This window comes from Herpailurus yagouaroundi, unplaced genomic scaffold (assembly GCF_014898765.1).
Source record: "Herpailurus yagouaroundi ecotype Mexico unplaced genomic scaffold, PumYag 77, whole genome shotgun sequence".
NCBI lineage: Eukaryota > Metazoa > Chordata > Mammalia > Carnivora > Felidae > Herpailurus > Herpailurus yagouaroundi.
The window spans coordinates 33,642,006-33,660,541 of NW_024412388.1; the positions used below are offsets into that span (position 1 = coordinate 33,642,006).

An 18,536-nucleotide genomic window follows, 5' to 3' on the forward strand; every position below is an offset into this window, starting at 1 on the left:
CCTTTTGACCCATGCCTGTGTGCCCTTCCTCAGCACAGTGCTCCAGCCTTGGGCTTGGCCCTTGGTCAATATTGGCAGAGGGAGGGCATGTGGCTACTGCCATTCAGAGGCAGGGCCTTCTCTGCAGGAGGAGGGTCACAGTGCTGGCACGATCCAGACATTGCTCTCATCCTGGCCTCCTCCCACAGCTTCCCCATGGTTTTCGGAGGTGCACTGAAGCCTAGGACATGGGGAGCTTGTAACGGCTTGGTCCCCAGTTCTAAGGAGGGCGGGAAGGGTTGGTGAGGGAGGGGATTATGGAATCTGTAACAGCTCCTTTTTTATTTATTTTGTGTATGGTTCTGTTTGTTTTTAATTCTGGGCATTAAAAAAGAAGCCCAAGAGGGGCGCCTGGGTGGCTTGGTCGGTTAAGTGTCCGACTTCGGCTCAGGTCATGATCTCACGGTCCGTGAGTTCGAGCCCCGCGTCGGGCTCTGTGCTGACAGCTCGGAGCCTGGAGCCTGTTTCAGATTCTGTGTCTCCCTCTCTCTCTGCCCCTCCCCTGTTCATGCTCTGTCTCTCTCTGTCTCAAAAATAAATAAACGTTAAAAAAAAAAATTAAAAAAAAAAAAAAAAGAAGCCCAAGAAATTGCAGAATTCCTGTAACACTCTTATGCGACAGATGGGGAGCCTAAGGTCAGAGGGCAGAGGCCCAGGATAGTCAGAAAACAAAAGCCAGGGCTGGGACTTGAGTTCTTTGGATTCCTTGACTGGCAGTTTACTCTCTGACCTCTTCCATCCTGCCAAGTCTTTTCACAAAGAAGAGTGATGGGTTACCCCCTCCAAAGCCTAACCTTCAGGTGACCTCAGGCATTTACTCCTCTTGCCATTTCCTTCAATGCACCCCACGGTGGCCCTGGGGACAGAAGGTACTCATCAATCTTTAAAGCAGAGGGGAGAGGAGGGAGCTGCTGCATTTATCAGTACCGGCAGCACCAGTGAGGCCCTAGGCGCCATGCCAGGGGCTCACGGGTACTGATTTAAATCACCGTGAACACACGCTGGGGGAGAGATTACTCTGACTTCACAGATGAGAAAACGGGAGGCTCTGAGAGGAAAAAGTGGATAATCAGAAGGTCCTCGGCTTCTGTGAAGCTTCCAGCAGGAGGTCTCTGATGCCAAATCCTATGCCCTTCCTGCTCATGTCCTCCCCCACACCTTGCTTCCCGGTACTCTCCCTGAAGGAAACAAGGTTTCTACCTGGTGCTTTCTATGTAGGTCAAATTCTATTCTACAAACTTTTGGGCCTTGGCCAGTCTGAGCCAGGACAGCCCAGGCCAGAGTTCAGAAACCTTTGGCCACTTGGGTAGATTTTGCTCTAAGCCAAGGTTGGCAAACTATGGTCTGTTGGCTAAATCTAGCTTGCCAGCTAAGAACGAAGTTTACATTTTTAAGTGGCTGGGAAAAAAAAGACTAATATTTTGTGGTACATGAAAATGATACCAAATTCAAATTTCAGTGACCACTAAGAACATATTATTGGAACACAGTCACACTCATTGATTTATATATTGTTTATAGCTGCTTTTGCACTACAATGGCACACAGGGACCATATGGCCCACAGAGCAGAAAAAGTTCATCAATCTCTGCCTGAAGCCCTACGTCCTCTGAACGGCTATGTGCAAACCTAACACATGAACTGCACAGGATTTTCAAAGGCTTCCAGGTAAAACCGAATCATTCTATCTAAAAAACCAAAAAGGTGTTTGTCCTAAAATGGGATGTTAAAAGCAAACAAGCAGGGTTGTGTACATGGGCCTTGGTCAGGCCCTGGACATCTGCAGAAACCGACACCCCTGACAGGTACCCATTCAGTAGTGAGACGGGCACCAATTCAACCTTGATGAAATTAATTTGGTAAAACCACGGGAATATGCAGAGGTCCCTGGCAGCAGACAAGTTCAAGTCCCAGCCCCCCCCCACCCCCCCGCACTCGCATGACCTTGAAAAAGCCCCTTCCCTTCAGACCTCTTTTTTTCCACAAGAAAGGTTTCCTAATAATACATTACTAAGGGAAGATCATACCTGTATGCACGTTCCCAACACTATTCTAGTTGATGGGGATTCGGCAATAAACTACACCAAACCCCTGCCTGCACGGAACTTGATATTTTAGTTGGGGGGGAACTTGATATTTTAGGCAGAAAATAAATACCTAAAATACATCAGGCGGTGAGTGGTATGAAGAAAGAAAGTGACGGGAGTGCTATGGCTTAATCACAGTGGGATATGCCTGTAATGGAATATTATGCAGCTGTTGATGAAGGGAGTGTCAGGGCAGACTGTTAAGGGAAAAAGCAAGGTGAAAAATAATGTGTAGGATATACATTTTGTGTAAGGAAGGAGAAGAAAATGAACTTGTACAATGGCACTTGGCTTGTAGGGGCAGAGCAAATACACCTGTAAATATTTACCTCTGAGGGGTGGTGGGTGAACAGGATGGGCTGCTCAGAACTATGTAGAGAGTGCGATTCAATCCCATAAAAGTCACATTTATAGGCACATATATACACATGCCCAGAAAGAGGTCTGTGAGGGTAAACACCAAACCATTACAACTGGGAGACAACATTCACTCTTTTGCTTTGTATGACTGACTCCACCAGTTCTGTAATTTTTTAAAATCCTCAACCTGACCCAGAGAGGTGGGTATGACCCCCACTGCACTTGAGAAAACAAGCTCCAACAGGAGGTGTGTAGCTTGCTTGAGGTTAAATGGTAGAGCTGTTTCTGATGGATGCCTTCCTCTGCCCCCAGCCCGACTCCCAAATGACAGTGGTGGGCAAGCCCTGGGCTAGGAAATTTGGGCAGATGTCCTGTCCAGCTGAGGCCTCAGTAGCCAAAGGTTCCATAAGCTGGGTGTGGCAAGAGGTCTCTCCCCTTTCAGGATGCTGAAGCCCCCCCCCCCCCAGGGAGGCGAAAGCCAGCAAGGTATTGGTGCCGAGGTCTTAGAGAGGGTGAACTCTGCCCTCATTCTGCCCTGAGTTCAAGGCCTGGGAGCCCTGCTCAGTTACTATAAAACCCCAACATTTATGCATTAGCTACTGCCTCCCTGGCTTGGTGGCCGGATGGCAGAGCCTTGGGCTCCACTCCACCCCTCCCACGGAGGGAGGTAACAATCAGAGGTTTGTTTTGGTGGCCAGGCTTGGGCCTGCCGGCCTGGTCACAGCCTCTGGGAGCCCACGAGGCCAACCAGGAGCCTTCTCAGTCTCCACCATCCCCGGGATGCCAGTTACCCAACTGAGTGGCTCTGTCACCTGCGTGCCCAGGAGTGAGGCGGGGGAAGGGTGAGGCTGCAGGTCCCAAGCCAATACTGCACACTTCTCCCTTTGTTCCAGGCCTCCCCAGCTCTGCCAGCCCTGGGGGAGGGGGAACTGAATGCCTGTACCCTTGGAGCCAGAGAAGAGCTCTAGGCCCTACACCTCGTGACCAGGAGGCACTGGGTAAAGCTGAGCTCCCAGAAGTCACAAGCTGATTACGGAGGATTTGGGACTGACCCAGCTCTGGGGCAAGTAGAGTTGGGTCCCCAAATGGCTCAGCATGGGACAAGGATCATCATGGATATGTTTATACTGTCCGTGCACCCAAAATGACCCAACAAAAGGTCTTCCCACCTCAACAGCCTCCCCCTTGAGGTAGGGCACTTGACCAGTTTCACCATACCTGCCACGGGGTAGCAGGCTCCATCTTCAGGGAAGGAAATCAAGGCTCTGAGGAAAGTCACTTCCCCAAGGTCGTGTTTTTGTGAGGACATGTTTTATTTCCATTCACAGAAGGGTTTCGGCTGTCAAGTTATGTCTAATCCAACTTTTATTTATTTATTTGTTTGTTTAAAAAAAATTGGGGGGGAGTGTCTGCTGGCTAGTCGGTTTTACATAAATAAAAACATAAGCATTAAAAAAAAAGACTTTTTTTTTCTAAGTTTATTTACTTAGCGCACAGTTAGAGAGAACAAGCTGGGGAGGGGTAGAGAGAGACGGGGACAGAGGATCCAAAGCAAGTTCCCTGCTGACAGCAGAGAGCTCGATGCAAACCATGAGATCATTACCTAAGTCAAAGTTGGATGATTAAATGACTGAGCCATGGGGCGCCTGGATGGCGCAGTCGGTTAAGCGTCCGACTTCAGCCAGGTCACGATCTCGCGGTCCGGGAGTTCGAGCCCCGCGTCGGGCTCTGGGCTGATGGCTCAGAGCCTGGAGCCTGTTTCCGATTCTGTGTCTCCCTCTCTCTCTGCTCCTCCCCCGTTCATGCTCTGTCTCTCTCTGTCCCAAAAATAAATAAACGTTGAAAAAATAAATAAATAAATAAATGGCTGAGCCACCCAGGCACCCAAAAAACTCTTCTTAAAAAAATTTTTTTTAATGTTTTTAAATTTATTTTGAGAGAGAGAGCATGCATGAGCATGGGGGAGGGGCAGAGAGAGGGAGACAGAGAATCCCAAGCAGGCTCCCCACTGTCAGCACAGAGCCCGATGAGGGGCTCGAACTCACAAACCATGAGATCATGACCTGAGCCAAAATCAAGAGTCAGATGCTTAACTGACTGAGCCACCCAGGTGCCCCTATCTAATCCACCTTTGAAACTCCTACTGTACCCAGAAGGAGCTTGGCAAGTCCTGGAGTGTGGGAATTCTTGTTCATCTGGGGTGAATGGAGGGTTGGCACAGAACACAAGGGTGTGGAAAAAGCATCTGTTTTTTTAATACTGTGGAACGTCACAAGTTTTTTGTGACACCCTTATCTTGGACAAGTTTTTCCTTCTCAGGCCTCATTTTCCCCATCTGTCAAATGGAGGGCTGGGTCATGCACCTGAAAGTCCCTTCCTGCTCCAATTTTCCTTTATCCTCTCATGTCTTCCTAGAAAGGCTGGCAGCATGTTTTGCAGTGGGAGGCTCAGTGTGTGACCTTGGGAAAGTCACTTTTCATTGGACGGTGGTGTCAACTGTGGCTCATATCTCCCTCACAGATGAGACAGACGAGACAACGCAGCCACATTAGCTGACCCATGTCTGGGCCCGGCACTCCTAGCCAGGTGCTACCTCTGCAACCTGGCTTCCCAACAAACCCTGCTGCAGAAGAATTGGTCAGTGGGATCTTTAATGATTTACCCAACCAACCAACACTCGTGGCCTGGGGATTCTGGGGCTCCCCAAAAGCTCACATTGTCAGAACGCCAGGCTTCTCGACAGAGGCCACCACCCAGGTACAGGTCACCTGGGACCAAGGTAAGTCTAATGCATCATAGGAGTCCAAAGAAGCAAGGAACATTTATGGAGCATTTATGGGGACAGACACATTTTTTTCTGAATTCTTACAGACACTCTAATAAAACATTACATCACTCTGCAGATGAGGGAACTGAGCTAAACTGGAATTCAAAACCACATCCACGGGACTTCTAAAGTCTAAGCTCTTCATACCACTGAGGAGCTGAGGAGCCCTGCAGATGTCTGATTTCTCCTTCATCTGGAAGGCAAGATAGCAGAGATCCCGCAGAGACCCAGGGCACCACAGAGAACTAGCCAGGAATTCTTCACAAAGGGCTGCATGAAATGTCCCAGGGGAGGGCTCACCTGCTGCCCAAGGGGGGGCATGAGTGAACCCTTGGCTGGGAGGGGAGGCATTCAACCTGTCCCCCCATTCAGTTAAATTCAGCCCCATGCGCAGAGGACACGACAGAACACAGGGAAGTCAGTTGAATCTATTCTCAGTGCCTAGGAGATGAAGGGGAACACAGCAGAAAGAACCTCAGGGGCGCCTGGCTGGCTCAGTCGGTGGAGCCTGAACTCTTGACCTTGGGGTTGTGAGTCTGAGCCCCACGGTGGGTGAAGAGGCTATTTAAAAATTTTTAAAAAATTAAAAAATTAAAAAACAAAAAAACACCAAAAACTTCAGAGTCAGACACGCCTGGTTTAAAAGACCTTGGGTAAGGGCCATAACCCTTCTAGGCCTCAGTCTTAACATCCTGCACAAAAAAGGGCTGTGCTTGCTGACCAAATCAGCAGTCTCCAAAGAAAAAAAGTTTTATTCCAGAATGTACACAAATGACCTATACGGGGTTTAGGAGGGGGGAAAAAAGTGTGGTTTTTTACCATAATTGTCACCTGTGTCTTTTTAAATTTCTATTTTATGTAGTCATATATTCTACTATTGTAACAGGGCTATATACACGAATTTTTAAATAAACCACCGAGAAGGAGGTGCTCCAAAATTATTTACTGATGGGCAGACAGTCAAGTTTGGAGCATATTGCATGAAAAACACCTACCAGCTACAGCATTGAGAACCAGTTCATACAAGGCAGCCTTTGAGAGTTTAGGCAAACTCCCTTCAGCCCAAAATTCAAGAAAGGCTGTGGATAAAGGGAGCAGTGGAGATGAAAGCCCTTTCTGACCAGCCTGGGTTTAGATCCAGCCCCGCCATTTACTAACTGTGTGACTTCAGGAAAATTACCTCCCTTCTCTGAGCTCCAGACCTGTGAACCAGCAGGGCTATATGGAGGGTCAGTGACACCATGGTATTTTAGCCAAGAGCCTAGTAAACTGTAAGTGGCTATTGATTTTCTCCTGCACTTTTCTGTCTCTGCTCAGAATGTTCATTTATCCACTTCACAGATAAACACCCAGGTCCTGCTGAACAGGACAGTTCTTACTGTTGAGGAAGTAAAAAAAAAAAAAAAAAAAAAAAAAAAACCCATTCTCTTTTACAGAAGACAAACTGAGGCCCAGAGGGGTTAAGTGGCCTATCAGAGCCCTGAGATAAAACAGCAAGTATCTGGACTTGAAGTCTCAAGCCCTCACCACCAGCTAAAACTCAATTCTTGTTTTATTTTTATGTTGTTATATTCATATCCGAGCATAATGGCTCACCCATGAATGTGGGGTTCCCGACTCAGGGTCTCAACACAAGCCCAAGGGCCAGGGTGGGGTGACACAAGCTGTCTGGATTCAACAGGTATGAAGGAGATCGTCTGTACCCCTTGAGAGGACAGCCCAGCGTCAGTCAGGCGCCACTCTGCCCAGGCAAGACCCGCTGGGTCCCGCTCACACCTCCACAGCCCATACGAAGGGCAGTGTAGAGTTCAGTCCTCTCCCCGCCTTTCAGACTTTTTAAAAAAAGGGGTGTGGGGGGGCGGGGGGGGGGGAGACACCCTCGTGCCTCCCCCTGCCAAGAGCTGGGAAAATTCAAGAGGGAGCTTTTCAAATTAAAAAGTCACTTGAAAATACTCTATACAAGGGGGAAGGGAGGGAAGAAACAATGCCCTGCACACAGGAGGAGATCAACAAATATTTGTTGAAAAGGAACCGTTCTGGGAAAGTCACAAAGATCCCCTGCAGGACAAGCCTCTTTACAGACGAAAAAAGGGATCTTATCTAGGCAGTTGTTCGCCCCCCGAGGAAGAGACCACATCTCTTCAGAGTACGGAGTGCCCGCCGGACCCCGGGCTCCTGGCGTGCGCTCCTCTCTCTCCGTGGCGGCTAAGGACCCCTTCCCGGGCCGGTCCCCAGGGGCTCGCACTCTCCCGGGTGCTCTCTCGACCCGGCCCTCGCCAGCCCCGCCCGAGCAGGGAAACCTGCCACCTTGGAGCTCCTTTCTCCGGTACTTGGCAAAGCTTTGGGGCCTGCACTACGCGGAAAGAAGGGCCTCGGAGGCCGGCTTTCCTTCTCCGCCCTGGAGCCGGGCATCCTGGAGTTGAAGCCCCGGCCTGAGAAAAGTGCCCTCCGCCTCGGAACCTCGGAGGACTGGCTCCGGGACCGCGCGAGGCCGTGTCTAGCGCCAAGCAGCAGGCCGCGCGGAGTGTGGCCCCCCGGGAAAGGGGAGCACCGGCTCGGAGCTTGCCGAGTGGGGGCGGGTCCCGCCGCCTCCGCGCGCCGGGGCCGGGGCCGGGCCGGGGGCTCGGCTCGCTCAGCCAATGGGCGCCGCGCTCGAGCCCCCTCCCCCGCCTCGGGAGGAGTCGGCGCGGGGCCTCCGCCGGGGAGATCGTGAGCGACGTGCCGCGCCAGGGCCCTGGGTGCCTTGGCCCCGCCGGGCCGCGTGGACGGCGCGGCGCCCCCGGAAGGAAGCCAGATACTCAATGCGGGCGCCAACTACGCACGCGGCGCCCTCGCGCCCGCCACATCCCGAACCCATCCGCACCCGCGTCCCCTGCCCCGGCAGAGCGCGGCGCTGCAGGCCAGCGCCGAGGAAGGCTCAGAGAGGCGCGCCGCCCTCCTCGGGCGCACAGCGCGGAGGGGCGGCGGGGGAGGTTCGGGCAGGCGGAGGGTCGGAGGGGTCTGCGCCTTTGTTCCGGGCGGGGAGGGCCCGCGCCGCGACCGCGCAACTCACCTTGCTGCTAGGCTCCATGGCCGCGCTGCGCCGGAGGCTCTGGCAGCGCTGGGTGCGCGGGCGGTGACGGGCGGACGGGCGGCGCTCTCCGGTTCAGGCTTCTGCTCCGGTTCCGAGACTCCGACTGTGATTCCGGTCGTTTGGCCTACTGCTCCCTGGCGAGCTCGTTCCCAAGACCCTCGGCCCACGATCTCCGCGCTAGCCGGGGCTACCTCTAGCTTCTTGCCTCGAGCGCGCGGACGGTAGAGTTTATAGGACCCCAGCCATTGGCTGGCGCTGCCGGTGTGTGTGGGGTGTGTGGGCAGGGCCTGGGGGCGGGGCCTGGGGCACGTCCGGGGCGGGGCTCGCGGGGAGGGGGCCAAGGGTGGGGGAGGGGTCGGGGGATGAGGGCTGGAAGGCGCCCTGTCCGCACCTCGCTCTGGCGGCGGATCTCTCCCGCTGCCCGTGCCCTGGGTCCCAGGAAGCGCCCTCGCTGTGTGACGCTAAATAAGTGTGCACACCTCTCTGAGCCTCAGGGACTTAGAGCAAAATGGTGGAGCTGGTACCCGGCTGTACGGCAAATTGGGAGCGGCGTAGGGTAGCGCTTAAGAGCGAGGACTCTGTGGAGTCCTTACTCCGCCGCCAGATAACTTCCGTAAACTAAGGATAATAATAGTGCCACCTCATAGGTTTGTTAAGATTAAGTGAGTTAATATTTATAAAGTGTTTAGAACAGTGTCTGTTTCGTGCTAAGTGCTATTTAAGTATTTGTTAGACTAACTACAGGAGGTCTCGCTCCGAGATTTTCTCCTAACCCCCGTCCACCCCCAACATTCCTGTTTGCCAGCCAAGCCTTGCTTTAGCACGGGCTGGGCCCTCTGCCTGAAAATCCATACCCACCTCTTCTCTGGGCTTTCGCATCATTCCTTTGTGAAGTCTTCTCTACTCCTGACAGGACATGTGAGTCTATGGCAACAGGTAAGTGTGAAAAATACGAACGCTAAGAGCACAGGAGGCCTTGGGTTTAAGCCAGCTCTATTGTATACCAGCCCTAGCATGATCCCAGGCAACGTGCTGGCCTTTGAGCCTCGGTTTTCTTACGGGTAAAACGGAATTAATACCACCTTCAACCTCATGTGCTGTCGTGAGAGTTATAATTTCCAGATAAGTCCATGAAGTACTCAGCGCTTGCTGACACACAGCAAGTCCTCCTTAGGGGTAGTGGTATTACTTCACCTTCTTTCCTCTTCTAAACTGTGTCTTACTTGAGACACAGTGAAGGCAAAGACCCCCAGTCCAAAGTCCCGAGGTTAGGCAGAGCGTCCCTTTTCCTGTGGGGAGGGACAGAGAGAAGTTACTTTCAGCTGGAAAGGAGCAGGCTGAGCTGACCACATGACTCGTTTCTCCGGGCTGTGTGTCCACTGCTGCAGAGGGGGCACCCTGGCTGGGCCCGGAGCTCTGGAAGGGGGAGCAGGCCCCTTCTGGACACACACCTGCTGGCGGCTTCTATTTCTGTGGTCAACCAGCTGCTCAGCCTGGAAAGCTTGGGGGTACCTCTTTTTCAGGTACCAGCGGCCACCAAGTCCTGTTGATTTCAATTTCTGTACCACCCCATCCTCCTTCCCTCCCTGCTGTCTGCAGGGCCTCTGCTCCTCTGGTCTCACCTCCATTCCTGACCTTCACTGTCATGCCCTGTGTGACTGATGCTGCCGGAGAGGAAGCAAGGCCCAGCCTGCTTAGTTTACCAGCTCTGCCTCACCTCCACACCGGCATTTTCTACATCTCTACTCTTGCTCGGGTTGTTCCCTCTGCCCGATTCCCTCCACTTCCCCCCTCAGTGTGCCAGAATGCTTCAGACTGCACAAAGTACCTCTGGAATGGGGCTTCTGGAAAGTGTCCCAGAGTACCCCAAGAGAGAATCTTTATCTTCTTTACCCTTGGGCCCGTCTTTCTTTCTTTCCTTCTTTCTTTCTTTCTTTCTTCCTTTCTTTCTTTCTTTCTTTCTTTCTTTTTCTTTTTCTTCCTCCTTCTTTCCTTCTTTCTTTCTTTAAGTTTATTTATTTTGAGAGAGAGGGAGAGAGTTCATGGGGCTCAAACTCATGAATCATGAGACCATGACCCGAGCCAAAATCAGGAGTAGGTCGCTCAACTGACTGAGCCACCCAGGCACCCCATACCTTTGGTGTTTCTTAGTGTGCTGCTGGTCCTTCCTATCCTCCCCTAGATGGAGCACCCTGAGGACGGCTTCTGTGGTGGAGACACATGGTGAAGGAGTGAAGGCAGGTGATAATGAACGATCATATGAGTAGCTAGTCTGCCTGTTTCCTGCCAACGCTTCTAGTATTTCCTTAAGTACCGTTTTGGTTTTGCCACTTCCCTGCTCAAATTCTCCATAGCTCCTTGTTTCCAAGCACATTCAGTCTATTGTTCATGCCTCTTCCCAGCTGTGAGTATGTCTCACTCAGCCCATGGGTCACACTCACCATCAGGCTTCCTTTCCTTCTCTAGACCAGCCCTGTGTTGGTCACTTCCCCAGGGATAGACGCATATGTGTCTGTTGCTAGCTTTATGGAGCCCCTAAACTGGAAAGGATGGAAGAGGAGAAATGGACAGCAATAATACCAAGTTGAGTGTACAGGGATAAGAATGTGCATAGGAGCAGAACTTGTACCCCAGAAGAAGGAGAAGGAGTAGAGAGCTTCAGGGAAGGGAGGGGGCATGCTGAGCAGGGTTTAGAAGGCTGAACATGAGTTCACCAGGCGGATCATAGGGAAGGCCATTCTTGCAAGAGGGAAGAACATGTGCAAAGACAGCAGGTAGAGAGAGAGTAATTGCTAAAAGGAAGAAAGAATCTCTAGACCATACTCAGAGACTGATGGTGGACCCCTGGATTCAGACTCCTGAGTCCCAGTTCTGCAATTTATTTGCCAAACATCACTGAGCAAATCCCTTCTCTCTGAGCCTCAAGACTCGTATCTGTAAAATAGGTATAACAATTTCCTCCTGGATTGGCCTGAGGAAGAATGGATATGTGTAAAAGTTTATCCAAATAAACAGTACTAATTAATGTCAAATCAAATCCTCTTCCCGTGGTCAGGGTAGCATTAGAAGACAAAGCAGAGTGGTCAGAAAAACAGCTTTACCTTCACCCCACTTCATCATACCTGCCCAAAGAGACCCCCATTATCTGCTTGAAATTCCATTTCTGGGTGTTCTCTCTCTGTAAAAGTTTTATGACCCCCCCCCCCCCAGAGGCTGCCTTTTAGAGGTAAATTCATGAGAAGCTATTAACTGAATCAGAGGTTAGATTCTCAGGTGGGCTAGTTTATTTGGGGGGTGGCTGAGTCCTGGAAAACAGGATTTAACTCCAACCAGAGAGGTAACACCAGAGAAAAAGCCTAAATGGCATCTGAGCCTGCAAGTTTGGGATGTGAGGGAAGAGAGAGCATGAGCAAATGCCAGGAAGCGGTCATGAAGGTGCAGCCTAAACCACAGACCCCTCCTAGGCAGCCCCTGTGGCTGCCACGTAGGGACTTGGGAGAGAGAGGAGATCAAGTTAGGGAGAACTGGAGCTATGGAAGAGCTGGGGTCATAAAGCCCCTCAAATGCCAGGATATAGGAGTTAAGACTTTATTCAGTGAGCGTTGGGGAGCCATGGAGGGTTTTTGAGCAGGGGAAGGACCGAAGGAAATCTCAGCTTCCCCTCAAGCCTCCCCTACCCCAAGGCTTTAAAGAAGGCTGGAAAGGAGGCTGTGGAGTCCTGGTGCTCAGCTTGGAGGGACTTAGGGCCCCCTCCACTCCCCCTCAACCCCAAGCTGTGCTCACACTGGCAGCTTTGTTCCCTGGAGGCTGCCTTTAGCTCTGGAAGGAACTCGACTTTTTCTGGGTCTGATTCCAAGCAGTTCCAGCCCTAGCCAGTCGGAGGAAGGGCTCTCTGGGACTGAAGGGGCGGTGCCAGGTGGCCCAGCGGCTGCTGGCGCCGGGGTGCGTGCTTGAGAGCACGCACGTGGGCTCGGGCGGAGCTGTGCAGGGCGGTCCTAGCGGCCCCCTAGCCTCGAGAGAGTAAGGAGGCCCGGGAAGAGGGTTTTTTTTTTTTTTTTCCTTTTGCCTTTAAAGGCAAGCGTCCCGGAGAAAAGGCGAAAAACCGTTGCTGAGTAAGCCTCCGCTGATGCAAGGGGGGCTGGCCCTGGCTGGGACCGGGACGCCCCTAATCTAGTATGTTTTGCAACTCAAATCCTCCCAGGCTGCAGGTAAACACGGTGTTGGACTCCAGGAAGGCCTGATGGGCCAAGCAGGACAGTTTTCTCTTTAATATTTTCATTCTAATTTGCACACCTGGTCAAACCACCCGCTGTCCGAGAACTTTTCAGTTTGCCTTCTTTATCCTTTCGTGCACCCTTCCCCGGATCTCTGCAAGCGTTCTCATCGGGGCAACCACCTGCTCGCTAATGCTGGAGGACAAAGAGGGAATATATTCCTTCTCCATTCTCTCCCGAGCGCCAGGCTTGTCTGTACAGCTGCCTCCATGAGAGCCCTTTAAATGTCCTACAGGTACCTACCTGGCACTCACTTTGTTTAACTCTAAATCCATCTTCCCCCCGCCACCCACCCCCCACGGTCCCCACCTCAGAGATGGCTCCTCTATCCACCAGATTGCCTAAGCCAGAGACCTAGCATCTTCCTTGACTCCTCTTTCTCTCTCATTCCTAATATCCTGTCCTAAGAACCCTGTCCTTCCAAAATATCACTGGACTCCACCCCCTCCTCTTCGTCCCCGCTGGCCCTGAGCCAGCACAGTCTAGAACCCCCGTGTATCCATGCTCCCACTTGCCACCATAGTGGTCTCTCTAAAACGCCCAGCCACTGCATCCTTCCCTTGTTTAAACATCTTTCCCAGGCATGCCACACATGGCTACATCTCGCAGACATAATGTGGAGTGAAAGAAGCCATATGCAAAAGAGTGTGATTTCATGTATACAAAATTCAGAAACAGGCAAAACTTACCTGAGGGATTAGAAGTCTGGATAATAGTTACCCTTGGAGGGAAGGCAGTGACTATGAGGGGAGCTGATATGAGCGCTGGGACTGGTTGGTATAAGGCAGGATCAACATTACCGACATTTTCCTTTTGCCCTGAGCTTTCATATGACTCAACACGGTACCATTACTAATCCCGTCTTCATATAAAATTTAGATATTTTGTCATCATGGATTTTTTTGCATTAACTTTGAGTTTTTGAAAAATACCACATTGAAACATTGTTTATCTTGATGACTGAACTTTTTGACCCCTCCCCCCACCCCGCCTTAAATTTTACTGTGGAGGTGAGCGCCTCACTTGCTATATCCTAGCCCTGACCCGGCTGGGAATGTTTTGTAATCAGGGTGTTAGTTACAGGGTGTGTCCAGTTTTTAGAAATTCACTGAGCTGTATACACTTTCAATTTTTGTACTTTTCTGTATGTACATCATGCTTCGATTAATTTTTTTCCTTGTTTTACTTAACGACGTAAGTCCACTTGCCCTAGCATCTGTAGCACCAAGAACAGTACCTGGCACATGCTGGGACTCAGTACATAGTTGTTGAAAGAATGGATACAATATTATTCCAGTTAACTTAATTCCCACAAGACCTTGATGAGATAAATATTTTTCTCTCCCATTTTCTTTTTTAAATTTTTTTTCATGTTCATTTTTGAGACAGAGAGAGCAGGAGAGGGGCAGAGAGAGAGGGAGACACAGAATCCAAAGCAGGCTCCAGGCTCTGAGCTGTCAGCACAGAGCCCAACACAGGGCTCGAACTCATGAACCGGGAGATCATGACCTGAGCCGAAGTCAGAGGCTTAACCGACTGAGACACCCAGGTGCCCCTCTCCCATTTGTAAAAGAGACAACCGAGGTTCAGGGAAGTGAAGTAATTTGACCGAGATCAGGTAGTAAGTGTGAGTTCTAGCACCTTGGTGAAAAAAATAAAAACTCTGACAAGCAGCACTTGTTCAGGTACTTGGCCCAACACCAGCACAAGCATGTACCTGGGTCTGGCTCTTATCAATTAGATTACAATGATTTGAGCCTTATCTTTCCCCAGGTAATGACCCCTTTGGGGCAGGGGCTCGGGCTTCTGTCTTCTCTCTGTCCAGCTAGTTGCTTAGCACAAGGAAGAGGCTGTAAATGTTTAATAAATAAATGAAGCAAAGAATGAATGAGTGAGTGAGGAGTCTGTCAGTGATATGTGGTATGGAGAGCACAGGTATTGGAGACAGATCTGCTAGCTGTGTGTCTTTGGGCATATTACTTAGGCTTTCTGAGTCTCGATATGAGAGGAATATTAGTACGTACCTCAAAGACCGATTGAGAATAGGAAATGAGAAAATGATTGTCGGGTGACTGGTATATAATAAATAGTTGAAAAATGATAACTGTGTTTTACATCCTCAAAGCCGGATTTACGTCAGGGTGGCAGGAATCTACCTCTTTGGATTTCCACGTATTGTTTTCTGGGGGGGTCTCTGGAGTTAGAAGGAGGGGACCTGATGCAGCCATGAGGGCTTTCCTCCTCAAGCCCACAGACAGGGAGAGCACTGGAACAGTCCTGAAGTTGGCCTTATGGCTCAGCTCCATGCGGCCAGTGGTCCCATCTTTGACATGTTGTGTTCTCTCTGTGAGCCTCAGTTTTGTCTCTGTAAAATGGAGCTCAGAACAGTCTTGACCCTATGGGGGCCACTGAGGAGGGTTCATCAGCTTGTGCCTGGGCCTCGTGCCCAGTAGACTCTCTGTTAAGGTTGCGTCTGAGGAATTAATCTGGCACCCTGAGGTAGGACCAGCAAGAAGACTAGAGCGTCTCAGCGACCCTGAGAAGCCCAAGGACTGATAGGAAAAACAAACAGCCCGACCGGGGTCTCTTTTGTTCTTAGAGACTTGTTTCTCCTGAAAAATAACATTGCCCTTTATGCTGATGCAACTTTTTTTTAAGTGTGTAAGATACCTTCCCACGCATCATTCCTTGCGTCCTCCTCACACCTTGTGCTGAGGGCAAGACTAGATTTATTCAGATTTCCGCAGTGCGGTTGAGGAGACCGAGACGCGCAGCAGTCAAACGCCACACCAGAGGCGGGATATGGTAGCAAATCGAAGGTATGAAACCTGGGCTTCTTAATGGCCAGATACCACCGTGCGGCGATTGGGATCCAGACAGCTCATTCCCCAAGCAAGCAGCCTCGACCCAGCAGGTGTCACGCTGTGCTCACCCCCCTCCCCCAGCCCCCACCTGGATGCCACCTGGCAGTCACACGCACATTCATCAGGAGTTGCTGGCTGACTCACACCGTTTATACCAGAGCTGACTCATGCTTTAGAAGGGGGAGAGTGAAAACCAGTTGGGCGCCCAGAGAAACCCTCCCTTCCTCCATGAGGCTTGAAATGAATGCCCCAAATCCATGGAAGTTTAGTTCTAAAAAAAGGAAAAGTGTCGTGGGCTGGCTGGAGACAGAGGACTCAGAGAGGGTTGGTGGTTCCGCCATGCTGGGCTGTGTTACGGGTCTGCTGGGTGACTTCAGGCCAGTCACTGTCCCTTTCTAAGCCGCAGTCTCTTCCATTTTGTAACGAGGAGCTTGTAACAGGTACCCTCCAAGGCCCTCCTGACTCTGGGTTGAGAGGCCTTGTCATAAGAAAAAGTCATGCGTGGGGCGCCTGGGTGGCTCAGTCGGTTAAGGGTCCAACTCTTGATTTTGGCTCAGGTCATGATCTCACGGTTTGTGGATTCGACCCCTGCATCCGGCTCTGTGCTGACAGTGTGGAGCCTGCTTGGGATTCTCTCTCTCTCTCTCTGACCCTCCCCCCACTTGCTTTCTATCTTTCTCTCAAAATAAATAAACTTAAAAAAAAAGAAGTCATGTGTAATGACAATTTGCTGTGTGCCAGGCGCATGGCTAAGTGCTCAGCATGGAATTATCTTCTTTAATTCTTATAACCAATCCCAGACCCACTCCATTTCACAAAGAAGTTAACCAAGGCGCATTTCTCGAGTAATGTGCCCCAGGTCAAGCAAGTAAACAAGTGGCAGATCTGAGAACTGAACCCAGTCTGTTCCTAGAACTCTCATAAACTGCTCTACACCCATTCTGTTGATCTTGCTAGACCTCATTTTTCTCGTTAAAAAAAAAAAAAAAAATCGTGGTAAAATATACACAACATGAAATTTACCATTTTAGCCGCTTTTAAGGGTACAGTCCAGTGGCATTAAGTGCATTCACACTGTTGTGCAACCATCACCACCATCCATCCCCAGAACTTTTTCATCCTCCCGAAGTGAAACTCTTTACCCATTGAACAGTCACCCCCATCACCTTACCCCCAGCCCCTGGCAACCACCATATTACTTTGGGTCTCTATGAATCTAACTGGTCTGGGTACCTCATATAAATTTTTCTCATCTTTAAAATTATGATAATAAAAGTTTGGGTAATTTGTTCCTTCTCCCAGGGGAGCACTTGGCTCCAGTTCTTCCATTCAGCAGCTGTGTGCCCTCAGGCAGGTTGCTTCATCTCTCTCTCTCTCTCTCTCTCTCTGAGTCTCCTGTTTCCACAACCCTAAAATTGGCCTAATGAGCCCTGACTTGTGGGGCTGTTAGAAGGATTCCAGGAGACCATGAGTGAAGGTGTTCGGAGGGTGCGATGCCACTGCTAGGGCTTGTAATATGTACCTTCTTCCTGGAGCACTGGGACCGGGACCCTGGCTTAGATTTAGGGGTATAAGAGCTGGAAAGATGTTCAGGTTGCACATGTCAACCTATGTACAGATGAGAAGACTGAGGCCCAGAGAGGTAGAAATGACTTGTCCAGAGTCGTGCACAGAACTCCACGCATCTGTGGGCATCTATGCCCTGAACGCTGTGACCTGCAGATGGCAGGTGCCCAATAGATGTTTGCTGCTGAGGCTGGAAGGTGCAGGCCATGGCATAAAGAGAGGGCCTTGACTGCTCAGCTATGGAGCCCTGCCCTCAGGCAGCTTGCATTCCATCCTCTGTACCTGGTATTGGAAGGTGGCTGGTAGAGCCTTGCTTATAGCAGGTGCTGGGGCGATATTCTTCTATCTTGGCTTGTTCTTCTTTTCACTGGTTCCCAGAGGCCTAGGAGGTCCTCTGTGCCTGAGAGTCCCATCTTTCTTATACCCTTAGAGTAATCATTGTTAGGATTTTTTGGGTGCAAGTATCAATATATTTAAGCCAACTTCAGCCAACAAAGGAGAATTTATTAAAAGATACAGAGGTGCCTCACAAACCAGGGGCAGAAAGGCAGTTGGATGCTGACAAAGCTGTGCCATCAGCGAGGAGGCTGCCACAGGGATGGTCTGTGTCACTCATCCCTGCTTTATTCTTCTTTCTCTGCCCAGACAGGCATGTCTCCACAAGGCAGATTATGCCAGAATATGCGTGGGACCATTTCAACGACCCTCAGGCTGATTTGACTGTCTCCTGGTCCTGATTCTAAGTTTGTAGACAAGAGAAGCATATCAGCCCAGTTTGGGTGAGATGTTTATCTTGGGTCCGATTGGCTATAGTCAGGTGATGGGGTCATAGAGCACATACCAGGCTGGCAGGGCTCACCTCTGTGTGGGGGTGGGGCGGAGGAAGATGTTTGATTCCTGATGGAGGCACCCAGGCAAATATGTGCACCCATTAAAAATGTTGTTTAGGGGCGCCTGGGTGGCTCAGTCGGTTAAGCGTCCGACTTCGGCTCAGGTCACGATCTCACGGTCCGTGGGTTCGAGCCCCGCTTCGGGCTCTGTGCTGACAGCTCAGAGCCTGGAGCACGTTTCAGATTCTGTGTCTCCCTCTCTCTCTGCCCCTCCCCTGTTCATGCTCTGTCTCTCTCTGTCTCAAAAAAATAAATAAACGTTAAAAAAAATTTTTTAAAAATGTTGTTTAATGGACATATACCGTCATTGACATGGAAAGAAAGTCAAGAGGGTTTTTTTTTTTGATGAACAAAACAGGTTACAGAACAAGCATGTTTATGCCATTTTTAAAAGTAAATATCAGGGGCGCCTGGGTGGCGCAGTCGGTTAAGCGTCCGACTTCAGCCAGGTCACGATCTCACGGTCCGTGAGTTCAAGCCCCGCGTCAGGCTCTGGGCTGATGGCTCAGAGCCTGGAGCCTGTTTCAGATTCTGTGTCTCCCTCTCTCTCTGCCCC

The 18,536-nt window shown here is 50.6% G+C and overlaps 1 protein-coding gene and 1 long non-coding RNA gene across 5 annotated transcripts in view; one reads left to right on the forward strand and one right to left on the reverse strand.

Annotated features, from left to right (window-relative positions):
* SLC2A1 (solute carrier family 2 member 1) overlaps positions 1-8,632 on the reverse strand; it is a 29,514-nt gene extending 20,882 nt beyond the window's left edge. Inside the window, exon 1 of the mRNA XM_040469880.1 lies at positions 8,366-8,632. Coding sequence (XP_040325814.1) covers positions 8,366-8,383 — 18 coding nt within the window. The 5' untranslated portion in view covers positions 8,384-8,632. The remainder of the gene's footprint in view (positions 1-8,365) is intronic.
* A 101-nt stretch (positions 8,633-8,733) lies between these two features.
* Positions 8,734-18,536, forward strand: part of LOC121026972 (uncharacterized) — a 93,305-nt gene continuing 83,502 nt past the window's right edge. For all 4 annotated transcript variants that reach the window (XR_005788516.1, XR_005788519.1, XR_005788518.1 and 1 more), the window contains exon 1: positions 8,734-9,322. This is a non-coding gene — a long non-coding RNA (uncharacterized LOC121026972). The remainder of the gene's footprint in view (positions 9,323-18,536) is intronic.